At 42.3% G+C, this 24,555-nt stretch overlaps 1 protein-coding gene across 1 annotated transcript in view; it reads left to right on the top strand.

The window, feature by feature from the left end:
• The first annotated feature begins 1,108 nt into the window (after positions 1–1,108).
• Positions 1,109–24,555, top strand: part of mettl2a (methyltransferase 2A, methylcytidine) — a 56,898-nt gene continuing 33,451 nt past the window's right edge. Inside the window, exons 1-4 of the mRNA XM_060848530.1 lie at positions 1,109–1,209; positions 1,747–1,838; positions 3,784–4,202; positions 24,483–24,532. Of these exons, the coding sequence (XP_060704513.1) occupies positions 1,112–1,209; positions 1,747–1,838; positions 3,784–4,202; positions 24,483–24,532 (659 nt within the window). The 5' untranslated portion in view covers positions 1,109–1,111. The remainder of the gene's footprint in view (positions 1,210–1,746; positions 1,839–3,783; positions 4,203–24,482; positions 24,533–24,555) is intronic.

Raw genomic sequence — 24,555 nt, 5'->3', positions numbered from 1 at the left:
TATATGAGAGAACATAATATACAACAAATGCAGTAGAGATAGTGAGAAACATCAAAATACTAATTTAGGTAAATGCAGTGAAGGAACCTAGTTTTGTAGTATAACCCATCTGATATACAGAAGATATTACAATGGGAACTTGATCAACTGGGCAGCATGATGGCTGAGTGGTTAGTACTCCTACCTCACAGCACCAGGGACCTGGGTTTGATTCCAGCCTTGGGTGACTGTCTGTCTGTGTGGAGTGTGCACATTCCCTCCATGTCTGCGTGGGTTTCCTCCCACAATCCAAAAGATGTACAAGTCAAGTGAATTGGCCATGCTAAATTGCCAAGTCAGGGATAAATATAGGGTAGGGAAATGCATCTGGGTGGGTTACTCTTCGGAGGGTCGGTGTGGACTTGTTGGGCCAAAGGACCTGTTTCCATACTGTAGGGAATCTAATCTTTTATTTAAAAAAAAGGGGCAATAGGCTGAGAAGTGGCAGATGGGGTTTAACTTGGTGGTACTTCATTTTGGTAAAATAAATAAGGGCAGGACTCATAAAGTTAATGGTGGGACCCTCAGTGTTGACAGAGAAATCTAAGGGTTCAGGTACATTATTCTTTGACACTCATGTCACAGGTAGACACAGTGGTCAAGACGTCGTTTAACACGGCAAATGGGACTAGATTAGGTTGGGATATCTGGTTGGCATGGACGAGTTGGATCGAAGGGTCTGTTTCCATGCTGGACATCTCTATGATTCTAAGCTTGCCTTCATTGCTCAGTCCATTGAGTATAAGAGTTGGGAAGTTATGTTGAGGTTGCACAGCCACTTTTAGAATGTTGTACAGTTCTGGTCACCTTACAATACTAACGATATGATTAAACTGGAGAGAGTTCAGAAAATATTTTCAGGATGTTGTCGGGACCGGAAGGTTTGAGTTCTAAGCACAGGCAGGGACTTTTGGTCCTTGGTGGGTCTGAAGCTGAACTTCTATAGCACCTCAAGGTTCCCACCTTGCTCCCAGCGTCACCGACAAGTCTTCCCCTATCCCGGCATGCCGTTGAAGCCAAACCCGGAGGACCTCCCGCTCCTCCATGATCCCAGCATGCTTTGGGTTTTATCATGGCAGCGCTCATTCAGACAGAGTCTAAGCTTCAGAGACCGCAGTTTGGGAATCGGTACTTGACTGATGTGGATTGCGTTTTTCAGCATAATGCCTGGTAAGAATGTACGACACGTGGACAGAGTCCTTCGAGAGAGGTTCCCCTTCTGCACTGCCGTAGTTCTCCTATAAATGCTCCCCTGCACTGTGGACCGTTCATGAACCTTTCTAAACACGTCCATGCATTAGGATACTCAGATCTTCTTTTATTTCTCCATTTGTTTTCATGCCGAAGTATGAAGTTCACCGCTATCTCGCTCACGTGCATAACATTCCACTTTCCCAACTTTAGCACGCAAAATTAACCAATGTTTCACCTTCATGACACTCACAAATAAAATTTTAACTTTCTTGGTGAGAAGCCTGTATTAATCGTCTATTTGGAGAAGTCTGATTTTTCTTTTACTATCAGTGTACTATCACAGGGCGTGATGTGCTTAGCATGTTGCATTGAACAGTGCGGAATGTAGAAGTCACATGGTCCTTTCGCTGGAGGACATTAATTGCATTTTTGCCGCAATTCAGAAGCACAATATTGTTTCCAATAGACAGGAGTTGCTGGATCGAATTGCTTTCATTTTCTCCTGTTATATAGGGATAATGTGGAGTGGTCTGAAGAACAAGAGTCTACAGCCAGGAAAAAAGTCGAAGAAAACTGTGCCCAGCTGGTTTCTTCAGAGAAACAAGGTGAGTGAATCACAGGAACTTGCCTTTCACAAGCCAGCATCAATTGAAGGAAAACCCTGAAAAAATTCTAAACAGCAGAAGAGATATTTTATTGCTCTGTATACATTTGGCAAGTTAAACACACCATACTTAACCTCTGCCTATAAATGAACTCAATCTTCCAAGAATTGGGAAATTTCTTTGATATTCACACAAACAACTGGTAGCTAATTCATTATGCCATCATCAGCTGGCACAGTTGACAATATAATACACAAGATGACAACATCACAAGAGAATAACTGGTGCAAACTGTGGAAATGATCATTACACATTTTAAAATCACATTCACTACACAGTCTCACAAATAATCAAACCTGTGACTTGATGTGTAGAATCACTTTATGTATCCAACTAATTAGCAGCTGTTTATTGAAAGAATGAGGAAATTAATATTGAGGCAGAGTAGATGATTTTATACAACTCCCAAAGAAAATTCCAAGTCTATATCTCAAGAATGAAAGAAGTTGTGCAATTAGTGCATAGATCCTCATGTTTCATTTTGGACAATGTGTTAAAAGTAATCTTTGATTTTGTATGCTTTTTAACATTTAACTCCAATAGCAGTGTTCCACAGAGATCAGGACTGGGTCCACTTTTGTTGTTAATATAAATGACTTGGATGAGAATATAGAAGGCATGGTTTGTATGTTTGCGGGTGACACCAAAATTGGTGGTATAGTGGACAGTGAACAAGATTATCCAAGATTACTAAGAGGTCTTGATCAATTGAATCAGTGGGCTGAGGAGTGGCAGATGTAGTTTAAATTGGATAAATGTGAAGTATTGCATAATGGTAAAACAAACAAAGGCAGAACTTATACAATGAATGGGGGTAGGCCCATGGGTAGTGTTGTTGAACAGAGACCCCTAGGGATTCAGGTACACAATTCATTGAAGTTAGTGTGACAGGTAGACAGGGTGTTTAAGAAGGTGTTTAGCATGCTTGCCTTTATTGCATAGACCTTTGAGTATAGGTGTTGGGAACACCATGTTGAGGTTGTTTGAATGTTGGTAAGGCCTCTTCTGGAGTACTGTGAATAGTTCTGGTCACCTGTTATAGAAAGGTTATTTAAATTGGAGAGGGTTCAAGAAATGATTTACCAGAATGTTGCCTGGAATGGAAGGTTTGTGTTGTAAAAATACACGATACGTTGGAAGCTTTCTCACTAGATCATAGAAGATTGAGGGGGACTTATAGAGGTTTACGAAATCATGAGGAGCATAGATAAGGTGATAAGCAAAGATATTCTCCCTAAGGTGGATAAGTTCAAAAGTAGGGGTCATATTTTTAAGATGAGAGGAGAAAGATTTTAAAAGGGTGTGAGGGGCAACTTTTTACACAGTGGTTAGTGTGTGGAATGAACTGCCAGAGGAAATGGTGGATGCAGGTAAAGTTACAGCATTTAAAAGATATTTGGATAAATAAATGAATAATGAAAGGTTTAAAAGGATTTGGGCCAAATGCAGGCAGATAGGACCAGTTAACTTTGGAAGCTTGGTCGGCATGGATTAGTTGGACCGAATGGTTTGTTTTCCATGCTGTATGACTCTATCTCTGTGTCCTTCAGTCCCTGTCTGTCTGTGTCTGTTTGCTTTTCTCTACTTCATTTATGGTTAATGTTCCTTCCTTCCTTGATTTTATTCAAGACCTACTAGATAGTCTCCTACTCAAACACCTTCTTTTCCAGGATCTGAAAGATTTGGAACTGTTTGTTTGTTTCAGTGTTAACTGGAAAAGCTTTATAATTGAGGTCCACAGTGCTTTTCAGTTGATGTTTCAAACGTAGACCTTGTACCCTCTAATTATGAATGTTAGTTGAATATTAAAGAATATTGCTGTGATATATTAGGTTACAATAAAAATAACACTGTCCTTTTTAAATTTGGCTTGCTTTCCAAACAGCGGAGTACGAGAACAAGGCTAACGGTTACTGGAATGATTTTTACAAAATACACGAGAACAGATTCTTCAAAGATCGTCACTGGCTTTTCACAGAGTTCCCTGAGTTGTTTCCCAATTGTAAGTCCTCTTTGGATAAATCTGGGCTGACTGCAGCAGCATCTGACCATAGCAAAACTGAATCCAAGAACTGTCTTGACCAGACCATTGAAAATGACTTGCACCTACCCCAGATTGGTGCAGAAGAAATAGAGCAGAATAATTTCAAAGTTGAGGCTGACAATGTGCAGGACAGCCAGAAAACAGACAGGCTTGTGGACTTGTCTTCAGGGAATATGCCAAAAATGCACACAAAGCTGGGTGAGACAGGATTACCAGACATAAACCAAGCAGGAGCATCTGCAACATTCCGTATACTTGAGGTAATGTGGAATATTTTGTGATAATTTTACAGGTACATAAATAGAATATACAGCACTGAAACAGGCCATTCAGTCACAATGGCCCCAGCTAGTATTATTGCTCAACTTATCTTATTGCATCTGACCATCATGAACCTCTATTGTCTTCTGCCTTACACGTCTGCTCAGATTCTGATTAAATGCATCTGCACGATTCACTTCAACCAGTCCCTGTTGTATGGAGTTCCATATTTACACATGTTTTGCGGAAAGAATGTTCTATTTAAGCACCCTAATTACTTAGCACTTGACCATGCAGGATCATGTAATACTTCCCATGTCAAACAGGAGGGCTCCAGACAGACACAACTGGTCTGTGCTGTGATGGAAGCAGAATTTTCATTCTCTCTGTCTCCAATTGTGTAAAATGTGATTTCAGACATTTGGAGCAATGTAAATTTAAATTTTGGTTTTCTACTTTTAAGATTTCTTTATCTGCAATGTGAGAGATCAACTCTTCCTTAATCTACTTCTCAAATAAAAATCAGAAATTGCTCTTTGTATGAAAAAAAGTAGGATGCTTTGCTGTGTAACGAGGATCCAGTGTTAACCTCAGTTGGATTGATTTATTCTTCATCAGAAGCAACAGATGTTTTTTTAAAAGGCACACTCGAGAAGGCTGTACCCAGCAGAACGATGCTGATAGGAATAGGATCTTCATGTTAGCTCTGTCTCTGTAATAATGCAGCTACTGCATCTTTGAATGTAATCCCTATAAAGTTGCTTGCTTTATTTTTAAAACATTTTTTAAAAACCACTTTCAGTTTAAAGTCAATAGTTGAAATATGGGGAGAAAATCTGTCTTTATTTTTCAAACATTATTTTCTAAAAGAAAATGTCATTGTTTCGATTCTAGGTGAAGTGGGGAAATTTCTTAATATGAAGAATTTCAGAGAATGGGCTGGATCCATAATGTCAGACAGCCAGCACCACGGAAATGATCATAAGAGAACCCCACCACTGTGGAAGTTACATGAAATCAGATTCAGATTGTCAAAGCCTACAGGAAGGGACTACTATCACTGACCCAGAATTTGATATACATATCCAAATTCAGTGGTGTAAATTATTATTAATGATGCTTTTGTTTCACATTTTCCAAACACTGGACTGATTTTATTGATCATGAAAACTACAATGAGATGATTGCACATTTAATCTGTCAAGCTTGTGCTGGTTGAGGGAGAGATGTTGGGGCAGAACTCTAGGAGAATTAGGATAACCTCTCCAATTCAGTAGTACATTGCAATTCCACCTTGGTCAACTCCAATACAATGGGCAGTAAAAAGTGCCTAGCTCGGTTTATAGGTATTAGATTTACCCAATTTTGATCTTTAATCTTTTGGATGTACCTGTTCTGATAGAGGTTTGCTCTTTGACCTTTCAGGTTTTCCAAAATTAGAACACAGAACAGGACCTATTCTAAGATCAGACTAACCTACATACCCTTTATTGTACTGTCTTCCATGTGCTTACACAAGAGTCGCTTAAATGTCTCTAATGTATCTGACTCTATTACCACTGCTGGCAGTGCATTCCATAACCTATCTCTGACATCTCCCCTAAACCTTGCTTCAATTACCTTCAAATTATGCTCCCTTGTGATAGACATTTCCACCATGGGAAAAGGTCTCTAGCTATCCACCCTATCTATGTCTCTCAATATCTTGTCCACATCTATCAAGTCACTTCTCATCCTTCTTCGCTGCAATGAGAAAAGCCCAAGCTCCCTCAAACTTTCTTCATAAGACAAGCCCTCCAGTCCAGGCAGCATCCTGGTAAATATTCTCTGCACTCTCTCTAAAGCTTTCTATAATGAGGTGACCTGAACTGAACACAATATTCCAGGTATGGTCTAACCAGGGCTCTATAGAGCTGCAGCATAACCTTGTGACTCTTAAACTCAGTCCCTCAACCAATGACAACCGCCTTAACAACCCTATCAACTTAAATAGCAACTTTGAGGGATCTATGGACATGGACCCCAAGATCCTTCTGTTCCTCCACACTGCCAAGAATCCTGCCTTTACCTCTGTATTCTGCATTCAAATTCAACCTTCCAAAGTGAATCGCTTCACACTTTTCCAGATTGAATTCCATCTGCCACTTATCAGCCCAGTTCTGCATCCTGTCAATGTCCTATTGCAACCTACAACAGCCCTCCAAACTATCCACAACACCACCAATCTTCATGTCATCGGAAAACTTACTAACCCACCCTTCCACTTCCTCATCCAAATCAGTTGTAAAAATCACAAAGAGCAGACACCCCAGAACCGATCCCAGCGGAACACCACTGGTCACCGAGCTCCAGTCTGAATACGTTTCATTTACCACCACCCTCTGTCTTCTATGGGCTAGCCAATTCTGTATCCAGACAGCCAGATTTCGCTGTGTCCTATGCCTCTTTAATTTCTGAATGAACCTACCATGGGGAACCTTATCAAATGAGTTGTTAAAATCTATGTACACCACATCCATTGCTCTATCTTCATCAATACATTTTGTCACGTGCTCAAAGAATTTAATAAGCTTTGTGACTGACTAATCAAACTAAGGTTTTCCAAGTAATTATGAGTCTTGTCTCTCAGAATCCTCTCCAATACCTTGCGCATCACTGATGTAAGACTGGTCTGTAATTCCCAGGATTATTCCTATTCCCTTTCGTGAATAAGGGAATAACATTTGCCATCCTCCAATCATTGGGTACTATTCCAGTGGACAGTGAGGACGCAAAGAGCATTGCCAAAGGCACAGCGATCACTTCCCATATCCAAGTTTTGAGGTTTGTAGCTCGGGTTGTGGTTTTGGATGTAAGTTTGCTTGCTGAGCTGGAAGGTTCGTTTTCAGATGTTTCATCACCATACGAGGTAACATCATGAGCCTCCGGTGAAGCACTGGTGGTATGGCCCACTTTTTATTTAAGTTTCCTTGGGTTGGTGATGCCATTTCCTGTGGTGATGTTATTTCCTGTTCTTTTTATAAGCGGTGGTAAATGGGATCCAAGTCAGTGTGTTTGTTGATAGAGTTCCAGTTGGAGTGCCATGCTTCTAGGAATTCTCGCGCATGTCTCTGTTTGGCTTGAAGTGGTGTCCTTCCTCATCTGTATGTAAAGATACTAGTGAGAGTGGGCAACGTCTTTTTGTGGCTGGTTGATGTATCCTGGTGGCTAGTTTTCTGCCTGTTTGTCCAATATAGTGTTTGTTACAGTTCATGCAAGGTATTTTGTAAATCACATTAGTTTTGCTTGTTGTCTGTATGGAGTCTTTCAAGTTCATTAGCTGTTGTTTTAGTGTGTTGGTGGATTTGTGGGCTACCATGATGTTAAACTACATTGGTATAGCATTGAGTATAGGAGTTGGGATGTCATGTTTTGAATATACAAGACATTGGTGAAGCTACTTTTAATGTACAATTCAGGTCACCCTGCTCTAGGAAGACTTTTGTAAAACAAGAAAGGGTACAGAAAAAAATTACAAGGATGTTACTGGGATTGGAGAGTTTGAGTTATTACAAGAGGTCGGATAGGCATTGGTGACATGGCACCTGATGTATTGTGCACCATTTTGGTCCCCTAATTTGAGGAAAGATACCTTATTGGAGGCAGTTCAGATGAGGTTCACTAGATTGATCCCAGAGAAGAGTTTGTTGTGTGAAGAGAAATTGAATGGTTTAGTCCTACACACTCTGGAATTTAGAAAAATGAGATGACATCAAATTGAGCTATTCGAGATGATAGAAGATGTGGATAAAATAGACATGGAGCAGATGCTCCTCTTGTGGGACACTTTAGGATGAAAGGTCTTAGGATAAGAGGTAGCAAATTCAAAACAAGATTAGATTAGATTAGACTTACAGTGTGGAAACAGGCCCTTCGGCCCAACAAGTCCACACCGACCCGCCGAAGCGCAACCCACCCATACCCCTACATTTACCCCTTACCTAACACTACGGGCAATTTAGCATGGCCAATTCACCTGACCCGCACATCTTTGGACTGTGGGAGGAAACCGGAGCACCCGGAGGAAACCCACGCAGACACGGGGAGAACGTGCAAACTCCACACAGTCTTTCGCCTGAGTCGGGAATTGAACCCGGGTCTACAGGCGCTGTGAGGCAGCAGTGCTAACCACTGTGCCACCGTGCCGCCCATAAAGGTTGAGGAGAAACTACTCCTACCGAAGGGTTGTGAATCTGTGGAGTTTGCAACCCCAAGTGCAGTGTACGCTGGGACAGTGAGTAAATTTAAGGTGTTAGACAGATTTTTAATTGGAATGGGTTGAAATGACATGGAGAGAAGGCAGGAAAATGGGGGTAAGGAGCATGTCAGCCATGATCAAATGACGGAGCAGACTCGATGGGCTGAATGGCCTAATCCTGCTCCTATACCTTATGAACTTATAAGGCTGAGACTTTTCGCTGGAACATGTGAAGTTGAGGAGTGACCTTATAGAGGTTTATAACATAATGAGGGGAATAGGAGGTGTAGTGGACAGCGAAGAAGGTTACCTCATATTATAACAGGATCTTGATCAGATGGGCCAATGGTCTGAGAAGTAGCAGATGGAGTTTAATTTAGATAAATGTGAGGTGCTGCATTTTGGGAAAGCAAATATTAGCAGGGCTTGTACACTTAATGATAAGGTCCTAGGTAGTGTTGCTGAACAAAGAGACCTTGGAGTGCAGGTTCATAGCTAATGTTGGACAGAAGGGTCTGTTTCTGTGCTCTACATCTCTATGGACTCTGACTCTATAAGATGAATAGACACAAAGTATTTTCCTAAGGACAGGGAAGTCCATAACTAGAGGGCATAGATTTAGGGTAAGAAGGGAAAGATTCAAAAGGGAACTGAGGAACAGCTTTTTCGTGCAGAGGGTAGTACATGTATGGAACGAGCTGCCAGAGAAAGCAGTAGAGGCAGATACAGTTGTAGTGTTGAAAAGGTATTTGGACAGACACATTATAGGAAAGGTTTAGAGGGATATGGACCAAATGCAGGCAAATGGGACTACTTCAGTTTCGGAAATGTGGTCAGCATGGACGAGTTGAACCAAAGGGTTGGTTTCTGTGATGTAAGGTCCAAGTCTGTTATCCAATATAAAACAATAAACAATCCTCTGAATCAAGCTCCTTACAGATTGGTTCTTCTATGGTTATTCTGTTTTGTGATTGTTGGAGCAACTGTCTTCTCTTGAACATTTATGGCCTTTTCTCTCTCTGTCCTTATTCTGATTTCTTTGGTGTATCTTCCATGGGCAAGTATTAGAATTTCTAAATACTTGAATTCTGGCACTTTTTAAAATTCAGTATGTGAGATGTAGGTGTTGCTGGCTGACCAGCATTATTGCCCATCCCCTGTTGCAATTGAGAAGGGGGTGTTAAGTTACTTTCTTGAACCGCTACAGTTCACCTGCTGTGGGTTGACTCTCAGTAGCAATAGGGAGGAAATTCCAGGACTTTGACACAGCCACAATGAAGGAATGGCGATATATTTCCAGGACAGCGTGGTGAGTGGCTTAGAGGGGAATTTGAAGGTGGTAGTGTTCCCATGTATCTGATGCCCATGTCTTTCTACGTGGAAATGGTTGTGGGTTTGGAATATGCTTTCTGAGTATCTTTGGTGAATTTCTACAGTGCATCTTGTAGACCGTACATACTGCTGCTACTGAGCGTAAGTGGTGGAGGGAGTGGACGTTTGTGGATCCACTGCCAATCAAGTGGGCTGCTTTGTCCTGAATGGTGTCATGTTTCTTGAGTGTTTTTGAGGAGTGTTTCATCACATTCCTGACTTGTGCCTTGTAAATGATGGACAAGCTTTGGGAAGTCAGGAGGTGAGTTACCTGCCACACCATTCCTAGCCTCTGACCTGCTCTTGTAGCCACTATGTTGATGTGGTGAGTCCAGTTGAGTTTCTGGTCAATGGTAACCTCCAGGTTGTCAATAGTGGGAATTCAGTGATGGTAACTCTATTGAAATACACGAATGTTACAGCCCAAGACATAATATATTCAAGTTAAAGTCATAAGAGTTTCACAGCACTGAAAGAGGACCATCATGGCTGCACCAGTTATCAAGCACCTATCTGCTCTACTCCTGTTTTCCAGCACTTAACCCAAAGCATTGTAAACAATGTAATTTTAAGTGGTCATCTAAATATATCTCAAATGGTCTGATTGTTCCTGGCTCTACCACCCTTTCAGGCTATGGGTGAAAAGACTCTTTCTTAAATTCCCTCTAAATTTTCTGCTCCTTGCCCTAAGGGGATGCCCCTGGTTGTTTAGCCCTCTACTAAGGGGAAACATTTCCATCCTATCTACGCCCCTAAATTTTGCTCACCAGTTTCCCCCTCAGACTCTCTGCACCAAGGAAAACAACCCCACCCTGTATAGGTCTCTTCATAGCTGAATTGCTGTAGCCCAAGCAACTTTCTGGTGAATCTTGCTGGCACTCCTGTGTGGACCAGAACTGCACACAGTAGTCCAGTTGTAGACTGATTGATGTAATTTCCAGCTCCATCAAAACTTCCTTGCTCGTATATTCAGTGCCTCATCTAATAAAGACAAGTGTCCTATGTAGAGTCATAGAGTTATACAGCATGGAGCAGACCCTTTGATCTAGCTTCTCTGTGCCGAACAAGTATCCTAGACCAACTGATCTAGTCTCATTTGCCAGCATTTGGCCCATATCTCTCTATCCCCTTTCCTATTCTTGTACCCATCCAGATACATTTTAAATGTTGTAATTGTACCTGCCTCCACCACCACCTCTGTCAGCTCATTTTATACACACACCAATCTCTACATGAAAAGGTTGCAGCTCAGGTCCCTTTAAATCTTTCCCATCACACTTTAAATCTATGCCCTCTAGCTTGGGACTTCCCTATCCTGGGAAAAAGACCTTGGCTCTTAATCCTATCCATGGCCCTCATGATTTTATACATCTCTAGAAGGTAATCCCTCAGCCTCTGATGCTCCAGGGAAAATAGCCCTGGCCTATTCAGCCTCTTCCAATACCTCAAACTCTTGTGAATCTTTTCTGAACTCTTTCTAGCTTAACAACATCTTTCCTAAAACAGAGAGATCAGAATTGAACACTATCTTCTAAAAGTGGCCCCTTGTGCAGCTGCAACTCAGTGTCCTAACTCTTATACTCAAAGCTATCTTATTAACTACCTATCCAACTCTTCTGTTTCCTTCAAGCATCTATGGACATACACGCCAAGATCACTCTGATCTTTTGTACTTTCTTGTACATTCATCTTGTACTTCCCTGCCTTGTTAGATTTCTCAAAATGCATCATCTCAACTTCAAGGGACTCATAGAATGTAACAGTGCAGTACAGTCCCAATATGTTGCGCCGACCTGGGAAACCAATCTAAAGCCCATCTATCCTAATCTATTCCATTATCATTCATATGTTTATCCAATGACAGTTAAATGCCCTTAATGTTGGCGAGTCCATTACTGTTGCAGGCAGGGCATTCCACTTGCTCAGAGGGTTTTCTGAGCAAAGAACCTACCTCTGACATCTGTCCTATATTTATCACCCTTCAATTTAAAGCTGTGTCCCCTTGTGCGAGCCATCATCATCCTAGGAAAAAGCTCTCTGACCACACTATCTAATCTTCTGATCATCCTGTATGTCTCTATTCAGTCACCTCTTAACCACCTTCTCTCTAATGAAAACAGCCCCAAGTCGCTTAGCCTTTCCTCATAAGACCTTTTCTCCATACCAGGCAATTTCTTTTGCACCCTTTCCAATGCTTCCACATCCTTTCTATAGTGCGGCGAGCAGAACTGTATGCAGTACTCCGAGTGCGGCTGCACCAGAGTTTTGTACAGCTGCAACATGACCTCATGGCTCTGAAACTTAGTCCCTCTACCAATAAAAGCTAACACACCGTGTGCCTTCTTAACAACCCTATCAACTTGGTTGGCAACTTTCAGGGATCTATGTACATGGACACCGAGATCTCTCTGCTCATCCACACTATCCAGAATCTTACCATTAGTCCAGTACACTGTATTCCTGTTGCTCCTTCCAAAGTGAATCACCTCACACTTTTCCACATTAAACTCCATTTGTCACCCCTCAGCCCAGCTTTGCAGCTTATCTACATGGCTCTGTAACCTGCAACATCCTTTGGCACTGTCCACAACTCCACTGACTTTAGTGTCATCCGCAAATTTACTAACCTATCCTTCTACGCCATCATCCAAGTCATTATAAAATGACAAACAGCAGTGGCCCCAAAACAGATCCTTGCTGTATGCCACTAGTAACTGAAATCCAGGATGAACATTTCCTATCAACCACAACCCTCTTCTTACAGCTAGCTATTTTCTGATCCAAACTGCAAAATCACCCTCAATCCCATGCTTCAGTATTTTCTGCAATAGCCTACCTTGGGGAACCTGATCAAACACTTTACTGAAATCAAACCTTGGAATTGACTACTGGATACAGGCTTCTAGATACAAAAACAACACTGTGCATCCTGCCACAAAGCCAATTTTGATTCCAATTTGCCAAAATTGCTTTTGCCTGTTAAGCAGTCTGCCATGTGACGCCTTGTCAAAAGCCTTCTGGAAGCATAAGCAGATTGTATCCACTGCACTACCCTCACTTGCATCCACCACTTCAAAACACTTAATCAAACCTGACAGAAATTATCTTCCCTAACCAAACTATGCTGATTATCTTTCATTAATCTTTGCCTCTTCAGGTTGAAATTAATTCTGTCCTTTAGAACTTTTCCAAGCTTCCCTACCATTGATGTTTGACTCACTGGCCTGTAGTTTCCTGGTTCATTCATACCATCTTTCTGAAATAATGTGAACACTCTAGCTGTTCTCCGGTCCCCTGTCACCTCTCTGAGGTCAGAGAAGATTTGAAAGTGAATGTCAGTTCATCCTATTCTCCTCCCTTGCCTCCCTCAGCATCTTGGGATATATCTTATTTGGACCTATGGATGCGTCCAGTTTTAAGCTCGCAAAAACCCCTGCCCTCAGTTATGATTTGTTCAAGTGTTACTTGGTTCTTCCAACCTGATTTTCACGCCTACATTGTCTTTCTCCATGGTGAATGCAGAGGGAAAGTACTCATTTAAAATCTCATCCATGTCTCCTGGCCCTGTCCTCTCATTGCTGCTTTGGTCCCTGCTGGGTCCTGCTCTTTCCCTAGTTATTCTTAATGTTCTGATAAACTGCCTTTGGATTTTACTTCACTCATCAATGTTTTCTCACATTCTCTCTTTGCTTTTCTGATTTTTAATTAACAGCCTGTACTCGTCCTGTATTCATCTTTAGGATGCTGATGTCCTCACCATCCACCATATACTTCTTTTCTTTGCTTCTCCAGTCCTGTACATTCCTGAACATTCAGGGGTTCTCTGGACATGTTTACCTCTCCCTTCATCTTTATGGGAACTTGTTGGCCAGCATTCTTTATCCTGTCTGAAAGACTCCCATTGTTCAGAAGTGGATTTCCTTACAAGTAGCTACTCCCAGTCCACTTTGGCCAGATCTTGTCTTATATTAAAACCTCTCCAAATGAAGGGCTCCTGCCCGGAATATTGATTTTCCTGCTCCTCGCATGCTGCCTGACCTGCTGTGCTTTTCCAGCACCACTTTAATCTGCAGTCCTCACTTTCGCCTTATTATTAAAACCAGCCTTTCCAATTCGGAACCATTATTTCTGGTCCAGTTTTATCATTTTTCATGACTCCAAGTATTCTTTTTTCATAAAGCCACCTGACTATTAGGCTGCTCTCTTATTAGAGATGTTATGACTGGTGGTGGTCTAACCTGAGGGCAACTACTCCTTGGGTAAGGGGAGAGGTTGAGAAGGAGAGTGCTTTGTGGTAACTGTTGGCATCACTCTGAATCACAAACCGTCTGCCAGGCAACTGAGCTAACTGATCCATAAGGTTTGGTATCTTAGAGGTTATGTGTCACTTTGTTTTTGTCAATGTTCTCTTTCATTCTAAAGTTCCCACCTGCTGTTAAAGTTTTAACTAGTAGAGCATGAATTCTTCTTCTGTGCTTGCTGCAAACACTTTGTCAGCTGTAAATATAACTGATGTTATCAGTTAGCTGCAAATATGACTGATGTTGTCATTCAAACTCTAACCTTAACACCAGATTCTGTTTCTTCAAACAGTTTTTTTGAATCATTATTTCCGCAGAGACATTGAAAAGAACTCTTAATAAACAATAAGCTCTTCTTCCACTCGCTCATGATCCCCAGTCCATATTTGCTACTTTCACTGTTACCATTAGTCTCTATATGTTTCTAAAGAGTTGTCGACATCCCCATTTAATTTTCAGCATTGTCAAGGGTTTGACTCGGTCAACCAAATCAGATTTTTTTTCTCAAAATCCACAAAGCAAATATATGGATTCCTGTCTAAACTGCTTTATTTCCTAATAAATAAATACGTGAAACAAGAATTAAAAATTAGACTCCATGTAGTGAGTAGAATATATCTTTATGGAATAGTACACAATAATATCACTTTGCAGTATTTCCTGATATCATTGGGTGTGTTCTTGCTTTACATGAACAGAATTAATTCAGATATAACCTCCATCCTGCTGCCTTCTAACTTCGTGCTTTGATGAAACCCAGCCATTTTATCTTGTTGCTTAAAAACCTTGCTTACTGTGCCCTACAAGACCAGAGACTGCTTTATACAAGGAATACAGCAAGTTAACATGCAGGGGAAGCAAGCAATTAAGAAGGCAAATAGGATTGGAGTACCAAAGTGAAGTCTTGTTGTAGATGCACTGTGTTATTTGGATTACAGTGTGCGGTTTCTCTCTGTTTAAGAAAGGATATCCTGTATTGGAGGCGGTAGAGCAAACTTTGACTAAATCGACCTCTGCAATGACTGGGAGAAATTGGACCTATACCCTCTGGAGTTGAAAAGAATGAAAGATAATTTCGTTAAAGTAGAGGAGGCGATAGCCTGGTGGTATTACCGCTAGACTATTAATCCAAAACTCAATAAATTAGATTAGATTACTTACAGTGTGGAAACAGGCCCTTCGGCCCAACAAGTCCACACCGACCCGCCGAAGCGCAACCCACCCATACCCCACATTTACCCCTTACCTAACACTACGGGCAATTTAGCATGGCCAATTCACCTGATCTGCACATCTTTGGACTGTGGGAGGAAACCGGAGCACCCGGAGGAAACCCACGCAGACACAGGGAGAACGTGCAAACTCCACACAGTCAGTCGCCGGAGGCGGGAATTGAACCCGGGTCTCTGGTGCTGTGAGGCAGCAGTGCTAACCACTGTGCCACCGTGCTGCCCACAATGTCTGGGGACCCAGCAGTAGTGGCAGCGGGGAGCTCAGGGGCTGCGTGGCAGCGGCCGTATTGCGCTCTGGGAAGGTGAGTAAACCCGAGACACCATGTGTGTAGTGTCTCCAACGTGCCTTCCTCCTCTAACAAAAAAAACTCTGGTATGTTGATATGGTAAGTTTTCTCAATTTCTTTTTTATTGGTTGAAAAAAAATATTTATTTTCCTTTTTTCCAATTAATTTATTTATTATTTCATATTATAGTTGTACTAAATTAAGCTTAAGATTAAAAATGGCAGGCATTTCAAATCTGTGTTACACTCCTCTTGCTCAACGTGGAAACTCAAGGATGCGGCTGATGTCCCTGACTCCTCCAAATGTAGGAAGTGTGTCCAGCTGCAGCTCTTGTTAGACTACATGATGGCTCTGAAGCTGCAGGTGGACTCACTTTGAAGCATCAGCGATGCTGAGGAGGTCACGAATTGGTCACACCACAGATTAGGATTGGTGAGAGAGAAAGGGAATGGGTGACCAAAAGGCAGAGAAAGAGCAGGAAGGCAGTGCCGATGTCCCCTGCGGTCATCTCCCACCAAAACAGGTAAACCACTTTGGATACTGTTGGGGGAGATGGCTCAGTAGGGAAAGACAGCAGTAGCCAGATTCATGGAACCCTGGCTGGCTTTGCTGTTCAGAAGGGCAGGAGAAAGAGTGGAAGGGTTATAGTCATAAGGAATTCAGTTGTAAGGGGAGTAGAAAGACAGTTCTGCGGTTGAAAACGAGACTCCTGAATGGTATGTTGCCTCCCAGGTGCATGGATCAGGGATGACTCAGATTGGCTGCAGAAAATTTCTGAAGGGGGAAGGTGAACAGCCAGCTGTTGTGGTGCACATAGGAGCCAATGATATAGATAATAAATAGGATAAGGTCCTACAAGCAGAATTTAGGGAGTTAGGAGCCAAGTTAAAAGTAGGACCTCAGTTAGTAATCTCAGGATTGTTACCAGTCTCATTTGGTGGTCAGAGTAGAAATGAAAGACTAGGCAGGATGACTGCGTGGCTTGAGAGATGGTGCAGGAGGGAGGGGTTCAGATTTGTGGGACATTCGGACCGGTTCTGGGGGAGGTGAGACTACTACAAATTGGACAGTCTATACCCGGGCCGGACTGGAACAAGTGTCCTTGGGGCTGCTTTTGCTAATGCTGTTGGCGCGGGTTTAAACTAATGTGGCAGGGGGTTGGGAAATGAGCCCGGCCAGGTGGTTGAAGTTTCAGTAGGGGATTACTTTGGGAATAGTCATCACAATTCCATAGGTTTTAGAATACTCTTGGATAAAGACAAGTGCGGTCCTGAAGGAAAATTTGGGGAAAGGCCAACTGTACCAAAACTTGGGAGGAGCAGGGGAATGTGGATTGGGAGCAGCTGCTTGAAGGTAAATCTACAGTTGACATGTGGGAGGCTTTTAAAGAGAGCTTGATTAGCATGCAGGACAGACATATCCCTGTGAAAATGAGGTACAGAAATGGTACAATTAGGGAACCATGGATGACAAGTGAAATAGTGAGACTAGCAAAGAGGAAAAAGGAAGCATACATAAGGTCTAGGTAACTGAAGACAGACAAAATTTTGGAAGAAAAATCCCAAAGCCTTTTATTCATAAGGAGCAAGAGGGTAACTAGCAAAAGGATTGGCTCACTCAAGGACAAAGGAGGAAAGTTATGTGTGGAGTCAGAGAAAATGAGTGAGATTCTTAGCGAGTACTTTGCATTGGTATTCACCAAGGAGAGGGACATGATGGATACTGAGGTTAGGGATGGATGTTTGATGTCAAGTTGGCATAGGGAGGGAGGACATGTTGAGTATTCCAAAAGGCATTAAGATGGACAAGTCCCCAGGTCTGGGTGGGATCTACCCCAGATTACTGAGGGAAATGAGAGAGGAAATGGCTGGGGCCTTAACAGATATCTTTAGCAATTCTCCAGTCCTCCAGGATCTCACCCATGTTCAAGGATACTGCAATGATATCTGTCCCTTGTTTAAGAATGGTAGCAGGAATAATCATGTAATTATTGACTAGTGAGCCTGATGTCAGTGGTAGGGATGCTGCTAGAGAAGATACTGAGGGATAGGATCTTTTCCCATTTGGAAGAAAATGGGCTTATCTGTGATAGGGACATTGGTTTTGTGCATGGAAGGTCATGTCTTACAAATCTAATGGAATTCTTTGAGGAAGTTTGATTGATGAGGGAAGGGCTGCAGATGTCGTATACATCGACTTCAGTAAGGCATTTTATAATTGTTTCCCATGGTAGACTAATGGAGAAAGTGAAGTCGTGTGGCGTCCAAGGTTTACTAGCGAGATGGATAGAGAACTGGCTGGGCAACAGGAGACAAAGAGTAGTGGTGGAAGGGAGTTTCTCGAAGTGGAGACCTGTGGACAGTGGTGTCTCACAGGGATCCATGCCGGGACCACTGTTGTTTATGACATTGGTAATTGATCTGGAGGAAGGTATAAATGGTCTGATTAGCAAGTTTGCAGATGACACTAAGATTGGTGGACTAGCATTTAGTGAAGGGCACTGTCTGAGAAGACTGCAGAATACAGATAGATTGGAGAGTTAAGCAGAGAAACAGCAGATGGAATTCAATCTAGGCAAATGTGAGATGATGCATTTTGGAAGATCCAATTCAAGAGCAAACCATACAGTAAGTGGAAAAGCCCAGGGGAAAATTGATGTACAGAGACACCTGGGTGTTCAGGTTCATTGTTCCCTGAAGTTGGTAACACAGGTTGATAGTGGTCAAGAAGGCATACAGCGTGCTTTCCTTCATTGGATGGGGTATTAAGTACAAGACTTGGCAGGTCATGTTACAGTTATATAGGACTTTGGTTCAGCCACATTTGGAACACTGCATACAGTTCTAGTTGCCATGTTACCAAAAGGATTTGGATGCTTTGGAGACGGTGCAGATGAGGTTCACCAGGATGTTGCCTGACATGAAGGCACTAACTATGAAGAGAGGTTGAGTAGATTAGGCTTATTTTCATTAGAAAGACAGAGGTTGAGGGGTACCTGACTGGGATCCACAAAATCATGAGAGGTATCGACAGTGTGGATAATAAGCTTTTTTCCCCCATAGTGGAGGACTCAATTACTAGGGGTCATGAGTTCAAGGAGAGAGGGGAACTGTTTAAGGGAGATATGCGTGGAAAGTTCTTTATGTAGAGGGCGGTGGGTGCCTGAAATGTGTTGCCAGTGGAGGTGGTAGAGGCAGGCACGATAGTATCATTTAAGATTTATCTAGACAGTTATATGAATGGGCAAGGAGCAGAGGGGTACATATCTTTAGAAAATTGGCAACAGGTTTAGATAGAGGATCTAGATCGGCGCAGGCTTGGAGGCCCGAAGAGCTTGTTCCTATGCTGTTTTTTCATTTTGTTATTTGAATTTTGCCATGGCAGTTGGTGGAATTTGAATTCAGTAATAATCTAGAATTAAAATTCTACTGATGATCATGAAACCATTGTCATGTGTTGGAAAAACCATCTGGTTCATTAATGCCCTTCAGGGAAGGAAATCTGCCGTCCTCACCTGGTTTGGCCTACATTTGATTCCAGACCCACAGCAATGTGGTTGACTCTCAACTGCTGTCTGAAATGGCCTAGCAGGCCATTCAATTCAAAGGCAGCAAAGGACAGGCAATAAATGCTGGCCAGCCAGCAACATCCATGTCCCACAAGTGAATAAAAAAAAGACAGTGATAGATTTCTCAACCAGTGGAAACAAAATCAGAACCTGGTGTGTACGTTTTCTAATTAACCCACTCTTCAACTGGTGGGAATTGAACCTGGCTCAGAAGTATAGGCACTACAGAACCTTGTGTTAACTGGGTGTTAATGCCTGATCAATCACACTGTTGAGGTTTGTTAATGTCCATGTTAAGATTGAGAAGCATGGTAGATATTAGTTGTCTTTGAGCACACAGGAAAAACTGTGACCCTGAGATGTCAAATGAAGCTTTGCGACTGAGGAAAGCTGTCACTACAAAGAAAAACTGAGAGTCTTGGTTTCTATCTCACCAGTGCTTGGGATTCGAGTTCTCCCTCCATGTCACTGACATCCTAACTTTGTATATTGCAATTCCTTCACTGTTATTGGGTCAAAACTGTGGAATTCCCTCCCTAATGATATTGTGGTCAACCCACAGCACATGGATTGCATCAGTTCAAAAGGCAGCTCACCACCACCTTCTCAAGTAGGGATGGGCAGTGAATGCTCGCCAGTCAGTAATCCCACATCCAACAAATGAATTTTTAAAAAGTAATGGTAGTTGGTAAAATGGTCCTAGTGTGGAAGATCATGGAGAAGTCAACTTCCTGACAACTCTGCAGGAAGTGTGTCCAGCTGCAGCTCTTCTCTGCATGGATCAACTAGAGTTTAGTTGGATTCATTCAGGTACACAGGAGATGGGAAGTTTTATAGATGGGAGTTTCAGGGATATGGTCACACGAAAGGTTCAGCCTGATAAATGGCTATTCCCCTCTGAAACTAGTATGCCATTTTGAGTACAGTTTGGGGATTGCTACTCAGGGGAAAGCAACTGCAGCAGCCAGATCAGTGAAACCACTGTTGGCTCTGTTTTACAGCAGGGAGGGTCAAAGTGTGAGTGATGGTGAAAGGGAACTCTATAATCAGGAGCACAGATAGGTATTACTGGGGCATCGAGCGAGACTCCAGGAACATACTTTGCATCTCTGTAGCGAGGGGTCAAGGATGTCGCTAAGCAGGCACAGGATATTCTGAAAGGGAAGGGTCAGCAGCTAGAGGGCATGGTCATACTGGTACTAATGACATAACAGAAAGAGATGAGGTTCTGCAAAGGGAATTTAGGGAGTTGGGCAAAATGTTGAAAAGCTGAAAATGTGTTGCTGGAAAAGCGCAGCAAGTCAGGAAGTATCCAAGGAGCAGGAGAATCGACGTTTTGGGCATGAGCCCTTCTTCAGGAATAATCTCCTGCTCCTTGGATGTCGCCTGACCTGCTTCGCTTTTCCAGCAACATATTTTCAGCTCTGATCGCCAGCATCTGCAGTCCTCACTTTCTCCTAAAATGTTGAAAAGCACAGATTCTATGGTTGTAATCTCAGGATGACTCCCTGTGCTACATGCTAGTGAGGCCAAAAACAAGAAGGTAACACAGTTGAATGTGTAGCTAAAGACCTGGTGTGGGAGGGAGGGCTTTAGATATCTGGATCACTGGGATCTGTACAAGACAGACGGGTTGCACCTGAACTGGAGGGGTTTTGCTGGAAGGTTTAAACTAATGTAGTGGGGGATGGAATCCAGAGCAGTAGGTTAGCATGTGGAGTGATTGAGGAGGAGATAGAGGCTGAGTAAATTGATTAGGAGGAACAGGCAGGGCCAGGTTAATGAACATGGTGGGACTAAATTATATTTATTTTAATGCAAGAAGTATCACAGGTAGTAGATGAACTTTGGCACGGTGGCACAGTGGTTAGCACTGCTGCCTCACAGCGCCAGGGACCTGGGTTCAATTCCCGCCTCAGGCGACTGACTGTGTGGAGCTTGCATGTTCTCCCCGTGTCTGCGTGGGTTTCCTCTGGGTGCTCCAGTTTCCTCCCACAGTCCAAAGATGTGCGGGTCAGGTGAATTGGCCATGCTAAATTGCCCGTAGTGTTAGGTGAGGGATATAAGTAGGGGTATGGGTGGGTTGCGCTTCGGCGGGTCGGTGTGGACTTGTTGGGCCGAAGGGCCTGTTTCCACACTGTAAGTAATCTAATCTAATCTTAGAGTCTGGATTAGTACTATGGAACTATGATGTTGTAGCCATTACAGAAACTTTGTTGAGAGAAGGGCAGGACTAGCAGCTCAATGTTCCAGGGTTTGGTGTTTCTGGAATATAGAGGGATGTAAATAGAGTGAGGAAATTGCATTATTTATATAGGAGAATGTCGCACCTGCACTAAGAGAGGACATCTTGGAAAGTTCATCCAGCAAGGCTAAATGGGTAGAACTCAGGACCAAGAAATGTGCAATCATTGTGATGGAGTTATACTATAGGCCTCCCAATAACCAGTGGGTGACATAGGAATATATAAACAGGTAATGGAAAGATGTAAAAACAACAGGGTTATGTAGTGAATGATTTTTAACTTCCCAATATTGACTGGAAACTCCATTAGTGCCAGGAACTTGGGGCAGATTTTGATAGGTACATCCAGGAGGGTTTCTTGAAACAAAATGTAGTTAGTCCAGCTAGGGAAAGGGGTGTACTAGACCTTGTATTGGGGAATGAGCCGGGCCAGGTGATCAAAGTTTCAGTGGGAGAGCATTTTGGGAAAAGTGATCATAATTCCGTACATGTTAAGATAGTTATGGATATGATAAGTCTGGTCCTCAGGTGAAAGTTCTAAACTGGGGGAAGGCCAAATGCAGCAGTATTAGGCAGGAACTGGAGAAATTAAATCAGGGTAGGTGTTTGGAGGTAAATCCACATCTGATGTGGGAGTCCTTTAAAAGTCAGTTGATCAGAGTTCAAGACCAGCATGTTCCTGAAAGAGGATGAAAGGTAAGGCTGGTAAGATTCGAGACTTGAGATGAGAAGAGATATTGAAAATTTAGTCAAAAAGAAAAAAGCATGTGCAAGGTTTAGGAAATGGAAATCCGATAAGATCCTTGAGAAATGTAAAAGAGTCAGGAAAGAATTTAACCAAGGAATTAGGAAGAATTTTGAAATGTCTTTGGCAAGTAGGATTAAGGAGTTTTGTTTTGCTATGTTTTGTTTTGAAGAGGTTACAAAATGCATTGGTGAGTAGAATGCTGTTGGTGTAGTGCACATGAATATTCGAAAGGCATTTGATGCAGTGCCACACAATAGACTTGAGAGAAAAGTGAAATATTAAAAGTCAAATCTAAAAGGACAAAACAAAATTGGCTGAGCCATAGGAAAAGGTAGTGGTCAATGTTTTTTTTGGGAGGGGCGCTGGAGGAAGCTTTGCAGTGGGGTTCCGCAGGGGTCAGTATTGGGACTGTTGCTTTTCTTGATGTACAGGGTACAATTTTGATAGAAAACTTGGAAGCATTGTAAACTGAGGAGGACAGAATATAATTCCAAAAGGATATAGATAAGTTGGTGTAGTGAGTAGATACATGGCAGATGAAGTTCAGTGTGGAGAAAAATGTGATGCATTTTGTTAGGAAAAACTGAGACAGAATATTAAACAGGGGGTGCAATACTTAAGTTTTGCAGGAGCAGAGGGATCTGGTAATATATGTACACAATTCATTGAAGGTGGCAGGACAGGTAGAGAGAGCAGTTAATATTAATAAAGTATACAGTATGGGCGGCACAGTGGTTAGCACTGCTGCCTCACAGCACCAGAGACCCGGGTTCAATTCCCGACTCGGGCGACTGACTGTGTGGAGTTTGCACATTCTCCCCGTGTCAGCGTGGGTTTCCTCCAGGTGCTCCGGTTTCCTCCCACAGTCCAAAGATGTGCAGGTCAGGTGAATTGGCCGTGCTAAATTGCCGTAGTGTTAGTTAAGGGGTAAATGGGTAAATGTAGGGGTATGGGTGGCGCTTCGGTGGGTTGGTGTGGACTTGTTGGGCCGAAGGGCCTGTTTCCACACTGTAAGTAATCTAATCTAATCTAGAATCTTGGTTCTTCAATAATGCGATGGTTGTTCTTGTGCTACCCTGCATTAACGAAAAATAGTGCTTTACAAACAGTGCTTGACGTGTCGGTGAGGTAATTGCATTATAGCAACACATTTTTTAAAAGGTCAAACTTTAGAAACGATGTCCTCAAATCATCAATCACATCACAGCGAATTTGTTTTCACAAAACGCGCATTATCGCAGAACAACCTGTAGGGGCATAGAGTACAGGAGCAAGGAGATGATTCCAAATCTGTGTAAGACATTGGTTAAGCCTCAGTAAATATCGAGTACAGTTTATTGGAATATAAATGCATTGGAGAGAGTGTAGAAGAGTTTAGCAGAATAGTTCCAGGGATGAGAAACTTCAGTCATGAGGATATTTGAAGAATTTGTACTCTGTGGGGAGAAAGTGGCTAGGAGGAGATCTGATAGAAGTTTTCAAAATCATGAGAGGTTTGGAAAGAATAGAAAGGTGTTAACACTCTGAAAGGATTGAGAATGAAATGGCACAGATTTGATGGTTGAAAATGTGATGAGACAAAACACTTTTGCACAGTGAGTGGTTCAAGTATGAAATGCACTGCCTGGAAGTATGGTGGAAGAGTGGGCCAAGTGACCTCCTGCACCATAAGAACTGTGTGGGGGATGTGGATGCTCTGTCAACATATGCAGTTATTACCAGGTCACTGGATTCTTTGTGTCTCAGAATGGAGGGATATGTGGTGATAAGGCCAAAATCACTGTGCTCATATTGGGTGGAGAAGCAGGCTTGATTGGTCTTTAAGTTTTATCCTTCTTCTGCTCTTTGTGCCCCAGTGAGATATTTGTTTTGATGTGATTGCAATCACACTCAAACTCAGGACTATTTCAGACTGACGTGAGAAAATCTTCGGTCAAATCTTTGGAATTCTCTGCAATAGAGGTTGATAGATTTTTGGGAACTACGGGAATTAAGGAATATGAGGATGATGCAAGATGGTAAAGTTGTACTTGGTGTTCAAGTATGATCTTAATAACAGAACAGACCAGAAAGGCCAAATAGCCTACCCCAGTTCCTATTTCGTATCTGGTTATACTACTCTAGGTGCCTTGGAATGTTTTTTCCCCACATTATTGGTGATAAATAAATGCAAGTTGTTGAAATGATTCTAACTTGGAGATCATTTGGAGCAATTTGAATAAATACTGTTCAGATGGACATATTCATGTTAAATTATGCACCAAACATTTCTTTCTTCTGCTTTTTACAGGTGGGTTGTGGAGTTGGAAATACCGTGTTCCCCATTCTGCAGACTAACAAGTAAAAACATTTTTCTTTGTCTT

Source organism: Hemiscyllium ocellatum, chromosome 32 (genome assembly GCF_020745735.1).
Source record: "Hemiscyllium ocellatum isolate sHemOce1 chromosome 32, sHemOce1.pat.X.cur, whole genome shotgun sequence".
NCBI classification, from domain to species: Eukaryota; Metazoa; Chordata; class Chondrichthyes; order Orectolobiformes; family Hemiscylliidae; genus Hemiscyllium; species Hemiscyllium ocellatum.
The sequence above is the reverse complement of the archived record's forward strand: the minus strand, read 5'-3'. Positions and strand labels throughout refer to the sequence as shown.